General features: G+C 39.8%; 1 protein-coding gene across 8 annotated transcripts in view; it reads left to right on the top strand.

The window, feature by feature from the left end:
• Positions 1 to 3,029: 3,029 nt before the first annotated feature.
• TNRC6B (trinucleotide repeat containing adaptor 6B) overlaps positions 3,030 to 25,968 on the top strand; it is a 134,669-nt gene continuing 111,730 nt past the window's right edge. For 3 of the 8 annotated variants that reach the window (XM_074902528.1, XM_074902531.1, XM_074902533.1), the window contains exons 1-3: positions 3,031 to 3,282; positions 19,175 to 19,247; positions 24,190 to 24,288. In XM_074902528.1, the coding sequence (XP_074758629.1) occupies positions 24,235 to 24,288 (54 nt within the window). In that variant the 5' untranslated portion in view covers positions 3,031 to 3,282; positions 19,175 to 19,247; positions 24,190 to 24,234. Of the gene's footprint in view, positions 3,283 to 7,977; positions 7,992 to 19,174; positions 19,248 to 24,189; positions 24,289 to 25,968 lie in introns of those variants that run through there. The other 5 variants (XM_074902523.1, XM_074902526.1, XM_074902525.1 and 2 more) reach the window with 4 other exon arrangements.

The following is a 25,968-nucleotide window of genomic DNA, read 5'->3' on the forward strand; positions in this document are numbered from 1 at the left end:
CAAATCCAGAGGTGAATCTGGGTGGGAACTTCCAAGTCATCCACTGTCATTTCAGACAAACCAACAAAATCCGCCTGCTTTCTGCAGTTCAAATTTGTTCTGTAGCATGAAACTATAGGAACAATGGAGCGTGGTATCTTTTGCTCCTCTGAAATGAAAATGTCTGGTTTCCCAGGCTATGCAAAATAAATCATGTTGTTTCACCTTGCTTCCCATGTCTTGCTACTAGTGCACCAAAACCCGGAGCAAAACATATAAAGGAAAACCTGCAAAGGAACACCAATAAAGGGAAGGGGAATCTAAACAGGGAAATTATTATTTTTCTTAAATTATGGCAAAGACAGGGTCAGCATCTTGGACATATCCTTCTCTCCCAGTGCATGCAACCTGTACTCAGTATATTAGTGATTTCTGCTTACACCAAGAAAAATACATGTGGATATAGACAGTTGCTACTCAGTGAATAAACAGTGAGGAACAGAAACAAGGTGCATCACCAATTTATACTATTTCATACTGAGTTATACAGTGCCTTTTGCATTCCTTAAAGCACTACAGTAACAAGGACGTATATATGCAGCAAGAAGTCTTATTCATATTAATGGGGCTATTTTCCTCTACAAACCAATTACCATTACTGAATGGGGAAGTCACCAAAAGATTCACCGCTGTTTACTGACTTGTGTAGCCCGAGTTCACATGGATCTTGTTTGCTGTCCGTGCCAGCAGCACACACAGTTTTGCTGCATTGGCAGCTGTCCCTCCTCGTGATGACTAACCTGTGAAGGGTTCTACGGCTCTTCCAAGACAGACTGTGTTTTCACTGAACACCCATAGACCCATTTGCTAATGACAGGCACATAACATCTCTATAGCTCTCTCTTCAGCATCAAAACAGTATTTTCAGCTGCTCCACTATTTCATTGATCAGGTTGTAACAGGATTCTCTGGAGGAGATCAAATGAAAACATTGCACTGGCATGCAGCCCTGGGTAAGGTCAGGAAGTGACAGACCCTAAGATAACAGCAGTCTTCAAAAATACTGGAGAATAGGGAGAATGAGTGAGCATATAATTTTGTACAAGCAACGATAGCCTCTCTCTCTTCCTAGTTTATCCTCCACAAGCTTTATTCCATATATTCCTCTCAGTGCTTTCTCTCTGTCAGTTCCAGCAGTTTACATGCTCCTCCGGCCATGCTCTTCCACTCCCCTAATCCTAAACCCTTCTTCGTCCTATGTAGGTCCTGGTTATCCATATCCCATTTTCTTCCTTCCCTTTCTGAGATCCAGCAGTCCCTGGGGCTAACATTGTTACACCTCACATAGCCTCCCAGGCAAGTGTCCCCTAGCCAGCTCCCGCCTCAGTCTCCCACTGCCCCATCCCCTCATTTGTGGCCTAGCCCACTCCATAGATACCAAAGATCAGCATTTGTTTTTAACAATTACATTTATGGATGATATTGTAGTCCTTCCAGAACTGTTTTTCAAAGGTTTTCCTCGCTGCTATTCGCAGCTGCCCTCTGAAAATTATAGAAGTAATTTTCAGCATACAGAGCCTGCACAGTAGGCAGCAGCCTGTAGATATTCTCAACTAAGCTGCCAGAAGCACCATAGCCTTCGAAGACTGAGGCCTGCTTCCAAAAAAACCTGCACCTGGCTCTAAAAGCGTGAAGGGCAAAACGTCACATCATGGAAGCCGATGGCCAAGCTCCTTTCAGCTCTAATGAACGCCAGATTCCGCCGGTGAAACGTAAAAGATGTATCAGGCGGGTATCAGGCAGCCCAGATCACTAGCCACCCTCCGGGCGACCCAGAGGTCGCAGGGAACTAGCCTCCACAACTTAAGGTAAGCCCTGAGGGAACATGGAAGCGGGCAGGACAGAGCTGGACCACAACCCTCCCTCGCCCAGCTCACCGCGCTGTACTCGCCCACACCCGTGTGCGGGACAGACGGCGAACAGTGCTGCCGCCCGCACCGCTCCGACCGACATGCCGCCCCTCCCCTCACCCCCCAACGGCCGCTGCGGCCTCGCGGGCCCCCGTCACGGGCGCAACAGCCTGGGCCACGTGGTATCCGTCAGGCCCACAGCACCGCCCCGCCACACCCACCGCTTCACACGGCCCGGCACCTACCTCCCCGCCCCCCTCCCGCGCTCTAGGGAGATTGACAGCGAGATGAACCAATCAAGGACAAACTCCTTCCCCTCCCCGCGTGACCACTCCCCCCACCTACGGTTGCTGTGTCATCCGGCGGGTGACATGGGGGGCGGTTGCCAGTTGGCTGAGGAGGCGTCTGCTTCCCTCCAATGGCCTCGCAAGCCTCACGACTGACATCTTCTTTACCCAATAGCTGTTTCAGGGCGGGTGTGTCCGCGAAAGTAGGGGTGGAGAAGGGGTAGAAGTCGTTGGGGTCAGCAGGGACTGTGGCGTTCTTGCTGTTCCGCAGCGGGGGCGCCTGGCGCCGCTGAGCGGCGACGGCAGTGACTGTACAAGTTATGGCATGTGCCTGTCACAGCCCTCCGCCCCCGGGGCCGGCAAGTGAAGTAGGCACACTGGCGTAGCCTCCCCTCCCGCCTCGGCTGACGAGGGCCTCAGCACCGACCGCCAAGGGGAGCAGCTCGGTGGGCGGGTCTTTGCGCTTGTATGGTGTAACGGGCACATCCATTCCCTAATGGTGTCCGAGGGTGCAACCCGCAACCCAATCCGTAGTGCAGAAGGGCGGGACAAGTAGGGGCGATCGAGCGGGTGCCCCGAAAGGAAGAAGGGGTGGAAGCCACTGAGGGTTGCAAGGGGGACGTTAACCCATGACAGTCAGCAAGTGGAGCCAATCAGTGAGGGAGTAGTGACGCGACAGCTCCATTAGAAGCGCTGAGAGGCGGGTGTTCCGCTGTGATTGACGTGGGCCGTGGCTAATGGGCGGAGAGATCCCAGAGGCTCTTCCCAATGGGCAGCGTGTAGGGGTGGAAAGGGGAGGGGGGAAAGAAGACAAGCAGACGGAGTGACCAATCAGCATAGGGGTCGGCGGGGCGCCGTCCAATGGGCGGTACGAGGGGCGGTGCGGGGGCGTGTCTCGGTGTGTTTGGGTTCGTGCTCCTCGGGGGAGGGAGACGGCGGCGAGGAAAGTTTTTTTTTTTTTTTTCGGTGGGGTTTTTTTGGAGGGTGGGGGGACGTTTTTCGCAGCTTCTTCGTGCTTGTTTCCTGGGCTCGTGTTTACCGGGCGGGCGGGGCCGCTCCGGCACTGAGAAGAAGGGGGCTTAGTGCACCGCGACGGCGCCTCAGCGGTGAGTGCGGGACAGGCCCCCCCTCCCTGCCGTTCCTCCCCCCGCGGGCGGAGAGGGGGAGGGCGGGCAGGCGGGCTGCGGGCCTCCCTCAGGGCCCTTCCCGCCCTCAGGACCCTCGCGCTGCCTGTGAGGGGGCCTTTGGCGCCGAGCGCGCGCGCCCCATCCCCCCTCCCCGAGCTGCGGTGTCCTGGGGGGGGCCGGGCCCACAGGAGGGCCCCCGAGCGGCGGCTTAAGGGCGCTTCCCCAGCAGCGCCGGGGCTGCTGCTACTCCCTCTCCTCCCCCTCCTCCCCCTCCCGCCTTCCACCACGGCGAGCCCCTGTCCCGGGGCAGAGCCGGGCTCCCGCCGCCCCCTCCCCGCCGCCCGCCTCACGTGCGGCTGCGCCCCGCCGCCGCCGAGGGTGTCGTCGTCCCCCCCCCCCCGTACCGTCGCTCCCTCCGGTTTTCCCGGCAGGGCCTCGGCGGGAGGCGCGGGCGGCCCGGGCGGCCCCAAGGCCGCTGCCCGGCGCCGTGGTGCGCAGCGCGGTGCGCTGGGCAGGCTGCCGAGCCCAGGGAAGAGCCGCCCGCCGGCTCGCCCGGGCCGAGCAAAATAAATGTACAACGGCGGGAAGACGCCGAGGAGCCTTTTTGTGGCTGGGGAGAGACGTGTAGTTTTTGTATGGTGTGGGGACAGTCCTGAAGTTACGTTGATACCACTACAAACCGCACTGGATGTGTTGAACATGATGCTAGTTAAAATGCGTGTATGTGGGCGGGAGGAGTGACCGTGTTCAGAGGTGTGTCCCAGGCAGGGGGGAAAAGAAAAAGTTTCACGAGTTGTTTGTAGCAAAATGAGCGAATGTTTGTTTCTGGAGACGGTCCACCGGCTGTGGATACCGCTGCTTGTATAGCATGGTATCTTGCATGCTCAAATCTGCTTTATGGGAAATGCATGTAAGAGTATCTGCTACAGGATAGAGCTAAGGCTTGTTGAATAAAACCAAGGTTCAACAAAGTGTTTTCCTAGCAAAAGTAGACACGCTTACTACTGTAAACGGTATTTCATTTTTACATGTTGAACATTTAACTAACCTGAAGAATATTTGTTAGGTCTTTCCATAAAGTTAACTTTTTTTTTTTTTTTTTTTACAATCCGTAATTACAAAATAATTACTTGTTAGGTTTCAGTGTCACATTTTCATACTTTGCAAAAACTGTGAATCTTCCTGAAAAATAGTAGGTAAATCTTTGGGATTTGCATAGTTCTGTATTTGAAAGGTCTGTTTTACTTAGTATTTTCCAGTAATACTGCTCTCCAGATGAACTGGGTTTTAGTTTCTGCTACACGTGTTCTAGAGGTAATAGTGTAGATTCGCAGGGTTGTTAAATACATGCACGAATTCAAGCAGCTTTATAGTTAGTTTGTCTACACTGAAGTTACTCAACAGTTCCTTCTCCTGTGGTGCCTCTCTCTAATGGTACAGATTCCTTGGAACATGCACGCTGTTGAGAAGCTATGTAAATGCTCTCATCTGCTGCATTACCTGAGGTCCTGAAGTTAACAGTGCAGGGGCTGCCATGTGGATGTATCTCAGGGAGTAGTTTGTAAGGGTGACTTTTCACCAGTGTTCAACTAAGTTGCAGATAAAACTAGTCAATTCTGCAGTAAAAAAAAATGAGGCTGGGGAAGGGGGAATGGAGCCCAGAGCAGTAGCAGTGTGTTTAGCTTTTCTGTTGTGATGTTCTGGGAGCAACAAAGTACATGCACATCTTTCTTTGTAGAAAGTAGGTGAGGTTATCATTATACCTTTTACTTTCATCTTGGTTAGCTATACTGCGTGTACGTGGTTTTTTGAATATATAATTTTATGTAACTATATGTATGTATAGAATCAGCTTAGACATTTCAGTGCTAATTGGTAAAATTCTAATGTGAATACTTCTTTTGTGAGCTTGGTTTCTGGTTTTTCATAGTGTTGTTGTTGGAGTGCTTAGTAAAGGGAATTGCTTCACTCCTGTAATGTGTACTGGGAAAAATTAATTACTAAACAGTGTCTCTTGATTAGGCATCCTTATGAATTGGTGCATTACTGCAGTTTCTGTATAGCTGCAAATTTAGCTGGAAATCTAAGCTTTCATTTAAATAATAAGCTCAGATATTTGGAAATAAAAATCTTGAAACTGTGAATCAAAAAAAAGCTTTGTCTACCAGAGTTTGTGTGATTAAATAGTCCAATAAAGAATTTAGGTACAATGTGTGTCATGGCTTTGCTTGGTGATGAGTATTTGATCATTAAAACTTGATGTTGGAGGATGATTTAAAGAAGAGAGAACTTCAAGAAATAATTTTGTGTAGTTCTGAGTGTATTTCACCTTAGATCTGCCTCTTGTTGTAGAAAATAGGAGATCAGAAATAAATTTGTTTTGCAGAAATAACGCATAATATACATCGTATATAGAGGTAGCCGCATCTAGAGTGATGGGATGAATAGCTGCATCCGGAATGATGAAAAGAATTAGAGGACTGTAGAATAATTATGCTGAGAATATGTTTAAATGGGGTTTGTTTTCTTGGGGTTTTGAGTGGGTTTTTTTGTCGTTGTTCAGGTTTTTCTTCCAGTAAAGCTGGTGTATTTCTCCTTGCAGAAGAGATTGGTTTTACAATTAAGCAGTATGAACTGGAGGTCATAGAATAAGTCTAAGGAGCTTAGTTATTGACTTGAATGAGTTTATTAATAGTCTGCTTAATGGTTCAGTTACTTTATTCTTCATTTTCTGCAGAATGCTTGGCTGCAAAGTCTCTTGTCCTAGTCACTTATTGCCATTATCACGTTTATTTTCTCAGAATGTCTTTTTATACACAGATCTTGTCTGGTTTGTGCAATAATAGTAATAATAACGATTAACAGTCATTTTTTCCAGCATCTTTGCAATGGCTTTCCTCAGTAATTGCTCTCTAGTGCTGCTATTAGATTCCCAAATTCTGTCTATACTGATGATTTACAAATTCTGCAGTACTTCTACTTAGCGTGTACCTTACAGTTTACAGCCATTCAGTTCTTTATTATTAGATTTTAGTTTTCACTCAACCTTTCTCTGTGTATAAATTTTGGATCAGTAAATGTGTCACTGTGAGTAACTGGCATTGTTTGTCTTCATATTATAAATTAAGCATATTTAGCACATAGGTAAGGGGGGGAAGTATCTGATACTAGTGAATATATACCAGTGATAGTCTTTTAAATTAAATGTTTCTGTCACCTCAGTGCTTATAAAATGTTTGCCTGAATTATCTCTGGAATTGCTTTTAATGATCTGTTTGTTGCAATTTCAGAAATTTTACTTGTGAAATGTTATGCTGTTTTGGGGAGAGAATATCAAGATGATGTCAATCTTCAGCACTAATAGCAAGAAATTAGCACAGAGATGTTGAGCTAACAGTAGCATGTATTTCTAATTGTTTGACCAGATGTGGTAGAATAAGACATGGATTCTTGCTGATAGTACTCCTTGGCTTAACATTTACTGTCTTCCTCCCTTTTCAGATAAAATATATATGCTAAGTTCACTGCTTCTTTCAGCAGACTTGTGGAGTAGGGACTGAAGAATTGATTTTAATTTCTTATGAATCCGAACTAAACTTTCTGCTACTATTTGCTAATAGAAATAGGGACACTTTTTGGTACTTGAGCCAGCTGTCACTGTCAGACAAGTAGTTCCTTGTTGGTATTTCTGCTTGTGAAGTGACTAGGGTAATAGTAGTCAGGATATTTTGACTGCTGTTCCCTATCACTTTTAATGAATAATAAAACTCTTGCACTTCTTTACATTTCACTGATTTACTCTTCATACCTTCTTTATGTTGGACTTTTTTACTTTTTTTTTTTTTCTTCAGGAAAGTAAGCACACTTTTCTGCAAAGAGCTGGTGTATTTTATATTTTTTTCTCCTTTAGTAGACAGTGGGTACATTAAATAATTTTTCCCTTTGCTGCCTTATAGCAAGCAGTAAGAGGAACAGGGTGGTTTTGCATTTATTATGGTTTGCATCATGTTGTAGGGGAATGTTCTGAGGTTTTTAAGTTTTCAGCAGTGTAAGGGTTGTGGTTGGAGTTGGGATGTTCTCCGTGTTTACCATGTAGTGAGCTATGGAGATGACCTTTTCCAGTTTCAGTTAGTCAGTACGGATTGCATTTCTGGGCCTTGCCAGCTTTAGTAGTTCTGAAATTAGATATCTTGCATGTATTTCTTGATTTAATGGCTGTGTATTAGAAAAAGCCATAATAGTTCCGCTGTGGAAAAATCTAGGAAGAAAAGTGGTGAGAAGTCTCTCTGTCTGAGACTTCCAATGTATAAAATTTTTCAAATATCTATTTAAAAGGTTAAAACAGTTCTGAAAGTAGCTCTCACCCAGTTTAGCATTTAGGTCTGTGGAGAAACATACTGCTTCTCAGGAGAAATGGGAGGTACCGTAAGGCAGTGGTCACGCTGCCTGCTATAGGACACTGGTCAGAATAAATGTGTAAACTGGTAGTGAATACATTTTGACCCTGTTGAGCAGAAGACTGAAGGATGAAAAGCTAATTAGCGGATGAAAGGATAAGAAGCAAAGTTGCAAAACAAAGAGTTGATAATTTTAGATAGCCTGACAGAGGATTAGACAAAAGGTGATATAATAATATTGTGTTGCCTGTGTGAGGGGAAGCCGCCTATACCATCCAAATGGGTAGTGAAGTAAGAGTAATGTTTTTACTTGTGCTTATTTTTCATAATTTCATCGTAGCTCTTGACAGCATTATAAAAAGTATCATAGCAAAAAACGACGCGACACAGGTTTTTTCAATAGTGTATTTTTTTTTCTGGTAGGAAGTCTGTTCTGTATTAGGAGAAATTTATTCTTTCATGCCATTTGATTTGGTAGCAGTTTACAAAGAACATAGCTTTTATGAATACTGGTAATTTTCTTCTGTTAAATATAGAGATTTTCAGATTCTAGCCTCTTAATTTGCTAGTTGACAATGCTTCTTCCTGTTTCTCTGGTCATCTTGTATCCTAGGGTTGCAGGTTTTTTCCTACTTGAGTCTTTTTTTTCTAGCAAACATTGGTTGTGCCTCTCAGTTCTTTACTGTGTTCTTTATGTGGCAAAAGTAGACTTGGTGAGAAAGTTTCACAAGTTAAATTGAAAGTATGTTTTTTATGTGAAGAAGATAAATGTTTGAAAAGCTGTATGCTGGCATTCCTGTTTTAAGACTGGTATATTAAGTCTGCACATGACCACAATTGAGAAACGTCTAGGCTGATCTAAGGCATTCGTTACCGATTTTCCTGGCCCTGTGACCTCTGCAAAAAATCTCATGGCTGTACCACACGTGTGGTAGGGAAGGAGTTCACCTCTAGGAGGTAGAAGTAACTCTTCAGGTATTTGCCAGTCTACTGTGGAGTAAATGTGCTTTGGCCCTAGGGCGATCCACCAGTGTTAGTAGGAGTAGGACCTCTTGTCTTGCTGCTTCTTGCAGCCAAGAGATATAAATTAACTGGCAATCTTGTGTCAGCATGGTCTAGTTAAAAACTTTGATGTCTTATGAGCTATGTGTGACTGAAGAGTCAAGACACAGGTTGTCCAGTTCTTCACTTGTACCTTTCAAAACCTTTTACTTTCTGGAGACAATTGAAATGCCATGGAGTGTATTTTATTTTCTCACTACAGCTGACAGTAAAATTTGCTTTTTATCAGCAGTACTATAACTTTATAATTTAAAAGTTCTTCTAGAAGTTAGATTTTGTAGAAGGTTAAATCACCTATACATTCTTTACTAATACAGTGAAACACTATTAAAAATGTCCACGGTTTCTGTTGCTTGCACACTGTGACTTAAGAAACCGTAACTTAATAATACTACCGGGTGCAACTAGCTTGAGGAAGGATGTCTTTAATACAAACTTAGAGAAAGTCTTAGTATAAATTTTTGATTAAAAAATTTTGTCTCTGAGATAGAGGAAGGGAATGTCACCCTAGCTTCTTACAGTAACCAAAATATACTTCACTCCAAAATGAATTATGATCCATCCTTGCTCTGAAACAGATGAAAATCACTTTAAGAAAGTAGGCCATAGTACATGTTGCATGAAATAGTTGCTTTTCAGTGTTGTTAGTGGCTTTTATGGTTTTTAATATTTTTCTTCGTGACCCTCTCTAGGATTTTTATGCGTTGAGGTTTTTCCTGGATATGTTTGTGTGATTATAACAGTATTCTTATGTTGCTGTAAATGTAGCAGTTTAACTCTGGGAGCATGCTTGTTCTGAAATTTGTGTTTGGATTTTTTTTTTATTTTTTATTTTTTTAAGTTCAACTTAAACTGCTTCTAAGTAAGAAGCTAAAAAAAGAGCACTTTGGCACAAATGTGTGTCCACACAGGAAGTTTTAGTATTAAAGCCATTGTAATTTAAATTCATATCCTTCTGAATGTATTTGGTTTCTGAGAAGAACTTGTTTCCAATTAGCTTTCTAACTTTTTCTCTTTGTCAAAGGGCTAAGATTCTGCCTTGTCAGATTTTAATTTCATTGCACCAGATGTCTGTTCTTGCAATTAAAAATGCAGATGAGTCTTTGAGGAGGACAAGAATGAAAAACAATCAAGCCACAATGCTTGTTTGGGACTGTTCAACAAGATACAGACCACTTTTCATTGACATTGCAAAAATTTTTCAATATTTAATATTTTGAAATTTTTCTCACATTGGAAAGTTTTTAAAGATCGTACTATCTTTATATTAGTATTCCCCTGTCCCTCATATTAAGTGTCTTTTTTGTGGTGATTTTATAAAGGCACAGTTTATGTATTTCCTAGCACTTCAAAACAATGGGATACTAAAGCTTAATTTGAGGGTTTTTTAAATATAGCTGTGCTTTTTGCTTGGATGAATATTTGGGTGCTTCAGGATCTGCTCATCCACTTTGTGGCTGGTGACAGCATGAAGAACATGTGCAGATTTTAGTTGGTTTTCAGTGTTTCTGTTGTATTTAATAGAAGGTTAGGGGAAGGTTACCTACCTTTCTGATGGCACTCTGCTGAATGGTACTTGAAAGGGAAAAATATGTGTTTTTACTGCATAGCTAGGCTTTTTTGCTGACTTCTTGAACTGCGTAGTTGCAGTAAATAAGCTGCCTATGACTTTCTTTGCTTTGCCTTTTTAATTTTTAGTGTACATGGAAAAGCAAACAAAACTGGTGGATAATCTTCTTTTCTGTTGGAAGTTAACTCCTTTGAATATGAAAGAACCAGAGGTCAGCTTTCTTTTCCCTGTCCTTGGCAATTCATGTATTACAGAAAATGGATTCAGATTGAGAAAGACTTCCTGTTGATTGAAAAGTAAATTAGCTTTTGGAGAAGTGTCTCAGGGGAAGAAAGGTAGAAGTCCCATTGTATTGAGTACTTTTAACATTGGTAAATAAGCAATGGAAAACGCTCCTGACAGCGTAACTTAGTGGTGGCCCCAGGGCAAGAATACAGTGACATAATTGGTCTGTTCTGTCTCCATCTCTAACCCTGTATTTACCCAACGCTGGATAATGGTACTTTCACCAGTTTAGGTAACTAGATAAACTGGTCCTGCCTTGTGTATGGACACGGTATATCAACTTAACTTGCTCCTGCTTCAGCTGGGTATGTAAATAAGCTAAAAGTAATTTTAGTTTTACAAAGTTTTAACTCAAAAAATAACTGGGAATTTTTATTACTATGAATAAAAGATGAACAAAACCTAACATGTAAAAGTTAAAAATATTCAAGCTTAGGAGCAAATTTAAAGACTTAGGTTTTTAGATATGGTGGGAGAGCTTGATTCTGAAAATCCATTGTCATGTATTGCAAACAGGTAGCCTAAAGACAGACTTGTATATTTTTGGTGGAAATAATAAATGTTGGTCACCTGTGTTTTAAATGCTACTTTCGGAGGAAATTAGATGTGAATGTTGAACTGTTTTGTACCAAACCCAAAAGACTGAAAATTTAGGACCCTGGCCTCACACATACTTGAGCAGGTCCAAAACTCTTCTTGCAAGTAGTTCCACATTTGGTAGTTATAACTGAGCATGTTTATCAGAGATTGCAGTGTTGAAGACTAGGATTGTATTGCTAATAACTTTCATTATGTTTTAAAATTAATAATAATAATAATAATTTAGCCATTAAAAATGAGTGTATTGCCTCATTTCTTTGAAGAAGATTGAAAAAACATTGTTGAATATAAAGTACATTTTTGAAAATTAGCTTCCTGTTCCTTTATTAGGTGCCTAAAGAGCTGAAAAGTACAATTCAGACTGATGTCAAGCTATAAATATTGATGAAGCTGAACTTGGCAGCTGGTTATGTTGAAGGTTGGTGTTTGCAATTATAGTTTAGAACTATTTGCTTAACAACTCAGTATTTGTTTTCTTTGACAATAATAGTGTTAAGATCTTGGACTTCTCTGCATGTATAATCATGTTAGTAGAAAGTCAAAATGTCTTTGTATAAAACAAAGTTCAGTTATTAATGATTAGCAATGTGATAATATGGAACATTCATTTGGAAAATTTTGGGGTGTAACCTAGCAAAGAGTGAAGTGAAAAGTAAAAGCGAGCTGTGATTTAAGCTTCATTCTCCACCACCTGCCCTCGGCCCTCCTTCTGGCTCTGTCTTGGCTCAGACTGGCTATAAACGTCTACCCAAAGCTTCGTTACAGGGTGTAGTGCCGGGAGCTAGAGCTTCTCTGTGCAGCAGGGTATGGGTGTCTGTGTGTCCTGACCGCTACTGGAGCTAGCACCAGTATTGCCACACTGGTGTGAATTTCCTAACAGTGCAGCTGTTATTGTAAAAGATAACAAAAGGATAGTTTAACAGAGGAAACTTCGATACTCTTCTAATTATAATACAGTAAAAAATAAAGTTTGAAAAGTGCACTATCTTCCAATCCTGTAATGCATTTGAACGGTTTTTAGCAGTGCTGTCTACCTCTTTTTTAACGGTTGAAGTTGCCATTTAAACATGTCAAAGCCACCCTTCCCTCTTTCCTGTGCACATGCCTGCTTACTACCTTACCAATTTTAATTTAGTTACTACTTCTGGTTTTGATAAGCGTACTGTTATATAGGACTTGATGACTGTTACTTTTGGCTCCAAAGGAAACCTTCAATCCTGAGTTGTCTTTTGTGGTATGAATAATCTGATGGGATGATTCTTTTGGGATTATCAGCAGTAAAGGAATTATTTATAGCTTTCAGGGTTAAAGTTGAGCTGTTGAGAAGTGGGCTTCTCTCTCCTCATAAACGTTTTTTGTAAAATGGAGAAAAATGTTTCAAGTCTCTGGTCTACTATAACATCCCTGATCCTTCTCTTCACCTCTCTTCCAGAAAACTGAAATTCTCTGTATCCTGAAGACTTTCTGTTATTTTGCAAATGTCCTGAAATAAAGGCTTGCGTTTCTTGTACTGTTTTTTCTCCATCAGTGCTGAATCATTGGAAAGCTAGTATGCACGGATTGCTGGAATTCTGAGTGTGTTGACTGCATCCCAGTATTTGACATTGGGGCACCATTAAATTACAGGATAGTCGTAATACTCATGGTAACGGCTGCTTGTGTGCCGAGCATTGCTACCATTATCAAGTAGTTAGCAGTGTGAAATAGCCCTTTTTTTGTGCCTGAAGAGCATTAGTTTGCAAGACCTAAGAGAACCAGTTGAAACGGCTGAGGTTTCTGTAGTGAAAGTTTGTTTCCAACTTCGATAAATTTTCATTATGTTCGTTGGGTGAAACTTTGATACAGAGTTGGAAAAGTAGCCAATATTCTCAACTCATCATGTTTTAATTGCCAGATGCTCCAGCCATCACCAAAACTCTTACTGTGGTGCTGTCAAGAAGACGCTGTTGGTCAGTGAAGATAAAGAGTACTCCCAACAACCTCAGTTTTGATAGTTTCCATAAACATTACTGTAGAGTGTTGAAGGACTTGAAGAGAAAAAGGAGAAGTAATCTTGAGGATGTTAATTACATATACATACGTTGTTAATTACATATACATACGTAGGTACACACATATATTTGCATATGTATATAAACGTATGTGTGCATATATGCTTCAGCCATACAACTCAACCAGTTGACAGCCTGGGGCTGATGGTAGTTGTCATGTAACCTTGATTACAGTGTAGGCTGCTGAGGCAAAGTAGAGACAAATACTTATGTTCACTGTTACTTTAACAGATTCTTTAGTAAAATCAGTATGAGCAGGAAAAAAAATGAATTTTTATGCTTCTGCATGCAGTAGAAAGTAGAAGAAAGGTGTAAGCAAAACGTTTTTAAAAATACACTTTTTGATTTATTTTTCCTTTAGTGGGAGGAGGAACACTTAGCACTTTAAATGTTGTTTATGTAAATGTTTTGGAGCACTGGGAAGGTGGCGATGCAATGTTCTGTCTTCAGCTTGTGTTTCAAGGCGTTCTTCAGTTTCAAGAACTAGAAGCAGGATTTTCTGATTAGAAAGTCTGACTTAAGACCATTTTTGTGCAGTCCGGGGCTGCCTTTCCTTACCCTGCTTTTGAAACTGGTGATCCAGTAGCCAGGTGATCAAGTGAAATAAATTCTTATTTTTTTAAAGATGTAGGCGCAAGTTAAAAACTATTACTAGTTTGCTTAGAAAAAGCCAATCAAATGTGATTTGATAAGTATCCTTTTACACTTTCTTCTCGTGTCCTCCTTAACAATGAGTCAAAAAGGAGACGTTCTTTAATGAAGAAAAAAAACCCCAAACCCACTATTGATTGGGTTTTCTTGAGCAGATCATGTTGTGTAATTGTCCATTTAACAAAAAACCTGACATCTTCAGGATTGTTCTATTTTACAAAAGTGGTTTGCTAATTTATATTTGGGCTGTTGATGTGAAAAGACTTAATTGCTATGAATTGGGGCTTGTATTTTATACATATAGGTTAATAACATAACTTCTGTATAGTCCTTCTATTCTGATGTTCCCTTAGAAGAGCTGGATGGACTAATGTATGTGATATCTGTTCCAGGTTATTTATCTTGTCGTTGAAAGTGGCTGTGTCATATCTACATTAACAGCTGAATCATTTTTCATGTAGTACAAAAAATGACAGTGCAGAAAAGTTATTAATGAACAAAACACAAAGTTGTGCAGCCAACACTGAATTAAACATAACAGACATTCCATGTCATGTTTTGCTGTAGAACACCATAGTGATTTTGTAGAGTACTCAGCTGCTATTGCTGAATGCTGTTCTCTGGGTTTTTACTCTTTTTTTTTTTTTTTTTTTTTTTTTGTAAGATGCTGAGGATTTCTGCATTTTTCCCATTCTTCCTGGCTACTTGTTTAGAGTAATATCTTTAGTTTGTATTTCCTTGAAGTGCCAATCATTCCTGGATTTTTCTTCCACCTAACTAATGCAAAGAGATAGTTTTAAAGAGTGTGAAAGAAAGAGATTGTAAATCCTCTCTTAAGCACCGGTAGCATCTCTCCTTCCTCTACTGAATTGTTTCTAATTAATTACAAGTTACATTTCCCCTTCAGTCTTGAAAAGTGAGGTGGAGAAGGACTACCATACTGAGACCTGGATTGTCCTGGATAATTTTTGTAGTAGATCATTAATATTACAGTGACAGTGTGCTGTAGATGAAAAAAACATGACTGACTTCTCTATTGTTTTGAAGTCATGAATGACTGTAAGCCAACTTCCCAATATCCTAATTGAGTATGTGATGTTCTGTAGTTATATCAACAGCTGGCTTTTGTGAGGTGATGTTTTCAGACAGCTTGAGGCCTTTCAGAGTGTGCTCTTGGCTGCTTTATCAGAATCATTCTGCAACATAAGTCAGAACTAATTAAAGGTTGAAATTTGCTGCTGTCAAACTTTTATCCACTTAGCAAGGGGACAGTTAAACCACAGTGGCAGCAAAGACTCACTTTTTGTCTCCAGATGTACTCTTGCTAGTCAGAAATTGTTTGAGTGGAAATCATGCCCAGAAGGCTCTTAGTTAATGTTAGAGACTCAGGAAAAAAATATTCCTGACATTGGACTAGCTAAGTAATTTGTCACTAGATCATACTGTGCATTACAAGCATGAGCAGCAGCCAACAAGATGATGCAGTGACTTTAGAAACATGCCACCTGTTGGTTACCTTCACAACAAACCTTTCTTTTATGGTGCCTGTATAATGGCAACTGGAATAAGTTAGGTTTTAGTGATGTTAACTTGGATGTATAGTGGTAAACCAGTATATCTGGACCTCTTTTTATTCCTGGAAGTTGGTTATGTTTTGCAAAACCAAAATTGAAGTATGTAATTCTAGCTGTGGTTAAGACAGGGTTGTGGATTCTGAATGATTTGAAATGGGCTTGAGTTTTCGCTAGTTCAGTGCTGCTGGTATGCTATTCTTTCAAAATAGGATTAAATACCCAGCAATTGGTAAGGGAATTCATTTTTACACATAAAATTTAATATTCAGGAGTTACATAATCACTTCCCTTGAACATGCTTATTCTTATACACGCTTTCAGTTCTTATACAAGAAATGAGTTTCACCCCGTGTTTTTTGCCAGTTGTGAATATTTTTAGAGCTTCCTACTGTTCTGTCGTATCTCATAGTCAGTGGGAAATTGTCACACATGCTGCCCATGTTTACTCTTCCTCCAGATTTGGATGGGATGTTGGGAGGAAGAATTTGAAGAAAATGCTTTCCTCATGGCAGCCTGTTCCTTTCAGTTCTATGCACCTGGAATATTTTGATGTACCTACAGAGACAGTTTATGTGAGGTGACCAGAAAAGAGGTGTTTGCAGCAAGTAAGGAACTTGGTGTGCAAATGTGGGAAGATGTGCAGCACCCTTAAAAAATACTTGAGGAAAAAAGCTAGTTTAGGAGTCCTACTGCACAGGATATTCAGCTGCTTCATAGATTCCCTAATCCACCTAAGCAAATTGCTGCACTTGACTGTATTGGAACTAGAAATACATACAGAATATTTGGGGGGTTACACTGTACATGAATATAGTTCTAGTCTCCCAGGGCAGGAATTAGTATGTGTAAAAAAAGGAGTATGTAGGTATAATGAATTGTTTCTGCTATGGGACGATGATAATAGAAGCTGGGTCTGATCTTTGCGTGCCTGGGTGCCTGAATTAGTAAGTAAGTGTTGTAGTTAGCTGATTAGTACTTGGTTATGAACTGTCACAGTTGTTGGAGGGAAGGGGGAGGTTCCCCCCTTTGTTCTTCAGAGAAATGATGCATAAATTGTGGGTGGGTTGTTTGTTTGTTTGTTTTTCCTTTTCCTCCCCTCTGGCTACCTAATCAAACTGTGTCTGCTTTCCTGGCTAAAATTTTTCTATGCGGTCCAGGTAAACGTGTTGATGTGTCCTAAAGCCCTGGCTGCTGGCAGAAGTAGATGCTTAATCTGAGGATTTGAATTAGGAGGAGATGTATGCATGGTATTTAAATTATAATCTAACTGTGATAGACACTTGAGATTCTCCTTGCTGTGAAGTCTTTGCAGTCCTACTCAGCTACACGTTCTGTCTTTTAACCCAAACTGTTTTCACTGGATTCTACTGTCTTGTGCCACTTTGACTATGCTAATTAACATTATTACTGCTCTAGAAACATAGGCCTAAACTTGTCAAGAGTAACAGGAGGACAATCAGTTTTGTCTTATATCTATTAGAAGTTAGATGGGTACTAATGAGAGGTTTTTTTCAATTAGGGATAGGAATTCCTATTCCTTTTCATGAATAGCATTCTGTAATGAGATAAAACAGATTATTGGCGTAATTAGTAGCAGTTCTCTCTTTTCCCATAGAGACATTAGTGGTCCATAGGCATGTGGTTTGGCTGGAACTTTGAATGCTTTTGCTAGATAGTAATGTGGTGGTATTGCAGTATAAACCCTTTCTGGGAAAAGCTGGTTTTTGGCCCATTCTTCAATATTTCCTATTCTCCAGCTTCAGATCCTACACTGTCAAAAACTGCACAGACACTTCATTAGTCTTGCTTTTTGGCTGATACTCTTATTAGAGGAGGTATGTGTCAGAAACACATGATAAAACTGCTAAATCAACAACAGCCTTTGACTCCACCTATAAAATATCGCGTAGATTAATAATAGTATATTAAATAGCATGGCTGGATATTTCTGAGATGTTTTAGGGAGATGGATGATAGTTTAATATTCCACCAGGGAATCAATTTTTCTTTATTTCCTAGAGTTTTAGAAATTAATAGAGAAAATTGAAAATTTACAGACAAGAGTGGATTACTCCTGCCTCTGCATATTATTTTCAATATATTTCAGTAGTAGAAGTATTCCCCTAATCTCCTATTGCCTAGTGAAGCCAGGTAAATGCAACTTTCTTAGTTTGCTAAGATGAGAACAGTGCTTATTTTTTTTCAGTGGAGGAAATATTATGAAATAGTAAATGTTATGGCTTCTAATTCCAGGGTATGCATTCACTTATTGTAAAAGTCATAAAGAGCTTGAGTTTTATTAGACTTCTGTCTCCAGAGCCTTAGTTTCTAAAAATGATGTAAAAGGCCTTGCCTGGTAAAAACTTTCTCAATTTAGATGTGGACTTATGTTGCTAATACTTTCAGGGCATCATAATATTAGGATCGTGATGTATTTAATGTTGATTTTTCGCTTGGAAAACTACTTCAGAGTGATTGGAAAGACCGAGCATGTTGCACATCTTCTTTTATAGTGCTTTGACTACATGTTCATTTCTGGATGAAAAACAAATAGTTCAGTTTTGTAACTAGACGTAGTAAGCAAACAGTTAAAAACTGTTATGAAAAGGATAATATGATGATTAATAATGACAGAAGTGTAACGCTGTCAAACAAATAACATTTGCAGCGTGTATAGAATTTGCAATGCCTAGTTAAAGTGATGGCATTCATTTTATGAGGTTACATTGCCAATATACCTTTGAGGAAATGTTAGCTGGTTTTGGTTGGGTTTTTTTTTTGGTTGGTTGGTTTTGGGGTTTTTTGCTTTGGTTTTGTTTTTGTTTGGGTGTGTTTTTTTTTCTTTTTTAAGTGGTTCCAATAGCAAATCTGACAGGTGACAGTTCTTGGAAGGGGAATTTCCTGTTCAATTTTGGTTTCAGATTTCTGTCATGCGGCACTGTGCAAGGTACATCGATAGACTTCAGTGTCATGCTCATACCTATAGTATGTAGTAAAGATTTAGAGCAAGCTAATCATCCAGAAGACTAAATACTATAGATACAGGTGTAAGGGACCTCTTAAATGGTTTAGTGGGACCCAGATTCTTTTTTTTTCTCAAAACTGATTGTTGGTCAAATTTGTTTGGTGATGGGTGAGTAATAAACATGTGTAAGCAATAAACAGTATTATGTTTTTAACATTTTTTCTCTGATGTAGTTAAAGATGCATTTCCAGAAGTAATGCAACTTTATTCTGTAAAAGCCTAAATTTGCTAAAACTCGAGCCTCAGTTTGAGCCTAAGGCTTAGAAAGTAAATGCTTCTTGCAATATGTAAATTTCTTGCCTTTGAAGAATAATTTCCTAGACTGGGGTGGCAGTTGAAGCAGAAGAATAGTGAGGAGAATGGTGCTTCTCTTGTGAACTAACTCAAACTGTAGCTCTTTTCCCCTATCTCCCCAATACTGCATAAATAATGGGGGGAGGGAGGGAGCGAGCAAGCAAGAGGATTCTTTTGTGTTTACAATTTTTTTTGTTTACCCGACATGATTTTATTAAGATGAATATGGCTTTTTCTAATGCTTTGGGAGTAAGGATTGTGAGCTTTGGAGACAATTGACATTTGATTTTGTATGTTTTTTATCTATTAATGCCCACAGTTGGCTGACCTTTTAATTTATTTTTTTTTTTGTCTCCTTTTAGGGTTTCGTTTTTGCACTGAATGTAGCCAGGACGGATCCTTGTGGGCTTTGGCAGCCCTTGGAAACTGTCAAAGGTAAAAATCAACTGAAGTTTAGTATTGTGTTCTTGAAAGTTGGAGGTGAGAAGAACATTAGCCTATAGTAGTTCTTAACCAACTACAGGATATGTAACTGTTTTCTTACACTTTCCAGCGTGTTATTTCCTGTGGGTTTGGGTGTGAAGTTTTTTTTCTGTAACTATCTGATGCAATTTGTTTTTGTCAGCTAATGTTGATGCATATGATCATTTTCTTTGAAAATTAATGAATTTATGATGAAATTTTAAAGTCACTGGAACCAGGATGTGATTAATTCCTTCAAGCAATGAAGTTACATTCGAGTTTTGTATATCTTCTGGAAGCTCTTGCTTTTATCTCAGTACCTCTCAACTCACATTGAAAATGACAAAAAATATTCTGTCCTTTTCCCATATATTAAATTTTATGTTGGTTTTGTACATTCTTAACAAACTCGATATAATGTAAGGCTGTAGCAATTAGCTATATATGTCTACACCACCTGTTAAAAATTAACACTTTGTCTGTGTACCTAGATAGAGAATGACTGCAATCATGTACCAATACAATTGTGTTGAATAAACGCAATCTCATTTAAGACATAGTTTAGTACAGTATTGCCTTGTTCTAACTCCCATTTTTCAAGTGTGCCATGTATACAAGATCACCATCTTTGAAGAGCACTTGTGTGCCTCTTTTGCTTTGTGTTCTTATGCGAGAGTTTGGGACCTATCTTAAATTTCTGCTTAGTGTCTGTAATGGTGACAGTTTGCACAGCCTTCCTGCCCTTCAGGGGTTTTCCAGGGGGCCATATCCAATTTAGACTTGGGAATTCACAGGAACCACAATTGTTTTTACATTAGTAAGTGCTTTTCTTGCAGCTTCACTCTTCAGAAGCTTGCAATAATTTTTTTCTTTTGTATCAATTGAAGAACAGTTTTCCTCTTTAGTCCATATTTGATTGCTGCTGGCAGTCAGAAAAAAAAAGTGTTCCCTTTATGAAAGACCCATGTATTGGATAAGGTGCTTAGTTCCAGTGATGCTTGTTTGATGAACAGCAAATTTGAAGATATTTGGATTCCAGCTCTCTCTCGCTAATGAGATCCTTGTGTTTCTGAATGGTGGACCTTTCTACCTGGGGTATAATGAGACCTGAGGAAGTACCTTGTTCACTGACATTTGATTTTTCAGGGATTTATAAGTATATGGAAATTTGGCTTGGATTTTACCTGCTGGTGTGCTAGAATGCCACAGTGATGAGATAGTGTCCATAAGGTGCTCTGCACTGTTCTGCTTACACTGAATTTATGACTGATAGCTGTATCCGTCACCCTGATGACACGGAATGAAATGTGTGCATCTTTGCTGCAGAATGAGATGGAACATAAATAGGACTAAATATCACTGGATTGTCCCAAAGCCATATTGTTTTATGATGGAACAATATTGTAGTAGGTATTACAGTTTGTAAGAACTGCAGCTAGTTCATATTAGTGAGTGGTTTTACCTTTGCAAATAGATTCTCATCATTGTATGACATCTAAAAGAGTTAAATAAAAATTGTTCCTAACTTCTGACATGCATCTGCTGCATCATATGCAGACATACCTGTGCATTGCTATTTGTTAGACCTTCCTTGGAGTCCTCACTCAAGCTGAAGTTGGTTAACTTTTCTAGAAAATATCAGGTAAATAAAAACATTGGGTGATTCCAGTCCCATCTGAAGTACTTTTGGTGGGTATATGCAAGAACGGAAGAAGATGATTATCTTACTTTTGACCTTTTCCAAGAGTGACTTTGTTGGTAGACATTTGATCTGAAGATCTAAATAGACCGTCTATAAACTTCATGTATTTTTATCCCCTGGGAACCCAGTATATCACATAAATATTGGAAATAAGTAAATAAAGGCCCTTTGGTGTTTGGCATTTTTTCCAGTCCTGTAGGACTCCAGTACAAATTCTGATTGCCTGTCTATCCTCTGTGTACAGAATAAGTTACCCTGTGTGTGACATTCAGCCCTCTGCTCAGAAGCTGTTGAGCTGAAGAGGCAGTGTCAACAACATGGAATAATGACATTATTTCTTCTCATGCTGACACTACGCAGTGACTTTGTTGGCTGAGAAATCATCCTCAGTTGTAAGTGATTGCTACAAAAGGCTGCCACAGAGGTGGTTTCCCATGGATTCAGGAATCTGCAAATACCTGCTTTTGGCAAGAAATAAACTTCGAAATGCAGCATTCTTGTGCCAGTGACCATGGGAATCAAGGATTCATTATGTAGAAAGAACATAAAAATGATAGTGTTGAATTTGACTTGTACTTTGTTGCCTGATGTTTTGTCTCCTGAAAGAAGCCAGAAGCAAATGCAACGGGGAAAAAAATACCACAGAAGGGTAGTGTTCATCAAAACTTTTTGCAGTCTGTGGCTTAGGATCTTCCTATACCAGCTACAAGATTGTTTTGGTGGATTTTTCCTTTCCCCTTGTGACTTCTTTTTTCCCCCTTCCACTTTCTTACGTCCCACATGAGTGAGTTCACTCTGAACATTGTATGAAATAGTATGATACATGTTTAGAACATTAAAGCTGATAAAACATAAAATACAGGATAAATGAAGAGTAAGTGAATAAACTTCCCCTTTACATTTGCTTTTTAATAGATCTCTCTCTGTTTTTCTGTTTCCTACTTTGATCTTTGAGCTATGGATAGTTCCAATGTATTTAATCTGTCCTCTGTGGGAGATCTTGCTTATCTCTGTTCTTGTAGCCTTTCCATTTATTTTTTTTTATTTCCTAGTTCTGCTGACTTTTTTTTTCTTTGAGATGCACTGCTTGGTAGTTTTTGTCTTCTTCCAGGACTAATACACAAAAACTGGTGATAGTGAAGGATATAGGGATATGGCAGTTTTTCAGAGGTTCATATTTGAGTTCTTCCAGCACTCTGGATGAACAGTGACCCATCCTTGCAATGGTCTTGGCCTGAACTGACTTGTCTTGTTTTATTTTACAATCTTTCTTTAATGCTTCTGTTGCTCAAGTTCAGTCTTGCTTCTTTCTCTGATTTGAAGTCAGTTTAGTGCCACAGCAATTCGTCTGGCCAAAGCTGTTTTGGCTATTAGACATCTGACTATTTGTCTAAAAATCTGTGGAGATTCCCAGTTACTTGAATCTGGTACTGCAAAATTCATGCTCAGCAGCTCCCAGCCCCAGAAGCCCTGGAGTGGGTTTCAGGAGCTTTGCATGGAAAGTACCATGGACAGGGACTGCTCGGCCTGTGCCCCCCCCCCCCCCCCCCCCCCCCCCAGCCTGCTCCACAGCGTGAGATAGCCCGGCAGTGACACATACTGCTTACATGCAGGGGGATCTTGGCATAGGTGCATGGTACAATTCTTGCTTTGCATTTGATACCTATGTTTTTTGATTATATGCTGCAGGCAGGATATTTGCGGGGATTTGGGTGAGAGTTCTGTTTTATCCTCTTTCCCCAGAAAAGGAAATTACTGTGCTGTAAGTCTTTACAGATTTTATGCTTTACATGAGAATATATATTCCCGAACATAAGAACTTGTTGGTTTTATAAGATTTAATAAGTTGTATGTAACATTTTGTAGCTTCAGGCCCTTTATGTTTGTAGAGCATGTTCTTCATTCCTTGTGTCAACTTAATAGCCATGAAAGATGTTGTCTACCTGTGCACAACATACAGAAGATGCAGACAGCCTTACATTGTTGAACAGGTTTTAACCATGAGTGAAGGAGGTGCATCCAGATGAACAATTCCAAGCTTTCTCTTTTTTGACCTCATTACTGTTTGCAGTCCCAAAGTTGTCAGTTTCCATGCTTGGGATTGCTGCTGTGAAGGTGACAGCGTCATCAGCTCTGCAGCTGAGGTGCAGAAATGAAATTGAGAGACTTCAAATGGCTTTTAAATGCTGGTGCAGGTGAAGAGTTACAGCATCTTGAGAGGGACAGCTGTTAAAGGCCAACAGCTCTTGACTTCAAGAGAGTTTTTAACTCAGTGTGAGTGTTTCCATACCTGGAATGTTACAGATCTGCTGATAGCTTACATCTTGCATTTTGAGAGCAAGAGATTCCTGCTGAATTTATTCTGGTCCATTTAATCTCCTAAATTGATTGATTTGAGCCATTACCTCTGAAAGGTATCTTATCCTCTGGAGTAGAAGACATTCTAAACTTCACAACCAAAGTCTTCCTAAGTGCATTGCATTATTCTGTAACTTACTTTACAATTCTAAGAATGGACTTTGGGGTATAGATTTTATTCAGTTGGAACTCCAGTGACACTGTCAAACAAATTTAAAAATAAGTTACCAAGTAGCATTGAATATTGGAAACACTGGGAGCTGTTGACCTGGATTAGACTGGAAATGTCAACTGAAAGGATGAATGACTTTTATCAGTTCCCTGAATCATTTAGAGCCTAGAATGTATTCATTTCTAAAATTAAGTCAAGGAAGAATTCCCTAAAGTAAGAATTCAGAGGTACTGTGGGATCGCTGGAAGTCTAACAATTTTTTGAACTAATAACCTTTAGATTGTCTGTAAGCTGAGTCTGTGAAGCTTATATTTGCAAAAAAAGCTATTTCCTAGTAAGTAAGTATTACTCAGATCTAGTCTGTGTGATTATTCCTTACTGACTTTAGCTTTAATGAGTAAACACAATGAGTACATTAAATATTCAGCAATGCAATATTTTAAAATGAAAAAGAAAGTGTATTCCTATTAGGTTCTCTTTTTCTCTTAAGTAGAGTTATGTCTTATCCTGAATAACAGTTGTCTTGTTTGTGAAGACACATAAATTCAGTGAATATGTGCAGAATGGGAACCTTAAAGTTCATAGCATAGAATTGTTATTTATGTGCACTGCAATCTTGCATAACACTGTTAAAGGCAAAAAAAATATTTTTAAAAAATATATCTATCTTTTTTATCTTTTAGGCAGTATTTTGCATTTCTGCAGAGCTTTGCACAGATCCTGTTCCCATGCAAACTGATGAGGGAGAAATACTGGAGGAAGGCAGTCCCAAGGTCAGTGAGGTAAATGCCACTGTGTTTTGAAGGAACCAGAGCTTGTGTGGCTGAAATGGGAAATACATGGAGTGAATGCTGACTGCTGGTGGCATTTTTAATAAACACCTGCATGCAAGTAAATAATATTTATTACCCTGGAGATGTTTAAAAAATAAAGGCCTTTAGAAAGACAGACTTTTTTGCCGTCTCCTAAAGATTGGAATATGGGTCTTTGGGCACTCCCAGGAAGGAAAGAGGAGACTTTTATAAAGAAATACTAACCTTGATTGTATTCCATTTGTTAGAACTGGAAGGGCTTGTCAAGCTTTCTGTCTTACCCACCCACCCTCTCAAGTGACTTAAGGAATTAGGCATGTGGGCCCTTAGGTGAGGTGTCAGTGTTTGTGGATTACTGACTGACCTATATTCAAGGTGTTCTGCTTCCTGTTTCCTTGTACTTGCCAGCATGTGCTTTGTTGTGAGACTGGATAGTGTGTTGCTTTTAAAGGCACCTCTGATTCTCAACATACCTTAGTGGGACAAGAGGCTATGAAGTGTGCTGTTCAATATAATGTTGATTGTGTCCTGCTTTTTGCTTACTTCCTGAAGATGCAGATAGTGAATAACTAATTACTTTGGTTTGCATAATGACACAGTGATTATCATATTATTCAATAGGTTTATAAATTTATAGTCCTCACTATCTCAATGTGTTAGTATTAACTTTGCAACTGATCTGTGTTTAAAATATGGCTCCTAAATTTCACAAAAATCTGAATCATTGTTAGCTTGCTTGTAGTTTTGTGTAAGAGACTGGCTGAAAAAGCAAAAAAAACCAAACCTGGAGCGCTAAAATTAAAATTTGTTCGCTAAAATTAAAATTTGTTGTTATCTAGCTGGAGTTTTTTCAAGAGATGTTCTCACTGTTTCATCCTCTAATATACAAAACATTTTTCAAGCTGTAGGTATCAAGTTAGGAGGCGATTAATTGTTAGAGAAAGGATTTGGCAATTGTCCTGCATGTACTTTAGGAATTGTGTTATTTAAAATAGCTTTGAAGGAAGGTTTGCTAGATTAGGAGCCGACAGTTGAAAACATATCAGTGGATGTATCTGCTGCCATTCAGGTTGTTGAATGCATCTCTTGACAAGAGTGTGATTACATGGTTCAGTGGGGGATAGACAACATATGAGAGGAGACATGATGGTGCAATTAATTACTGATTTTTATTAGCATGATTACTGGTGCTCACTTCACCAAACAAAGAGAATCTCTCTGTGTGTACATATTTATGTATATAAACACAGGTGCCTGTATGTATGTGTATATATATATGGATATATAGCTTTCTTTTTTTTTTGTCTATGTGGCAGGAAATAGATTGAAGTAATTCTCTTGTGAAACTTACCTTTTTCATCCAGTGGAAAGTATGCTTTTCTTTGGCATTCTTAATTCTGGATATAATGGTGAAGACTGTATCTCTACCCCAGCATTAGATATTCAGAAAATTTAGTGGGCTTAAACTTCAAAACAAATATTTTAGACTGACTTTGAATACCAAAGTGTGTATACGGTGTTGCTTTGAAACAGTCATCGTTTAGAGATCTTGGAGAGATTCGGAATCATATATCCAGTATTCAGTGTTATTAAGTAAAAAGCTGTATAGGATCAGTATATATTAAGCAAAAAACTCATGACTACATCTAG

Source organism: Athene noctua, chromosome 3 (assembly GCF_965140245.1).
Source record: "Athene noctua chromosome 3, bAthNoc1.hap1.1, whole genome shotgun sequence".
NCBI classification, from domain to species: Eukaryota; Metazoa; Chordata; class Aves; order Strigiformes; family Strigidae; genus Athene; species Athene noctua.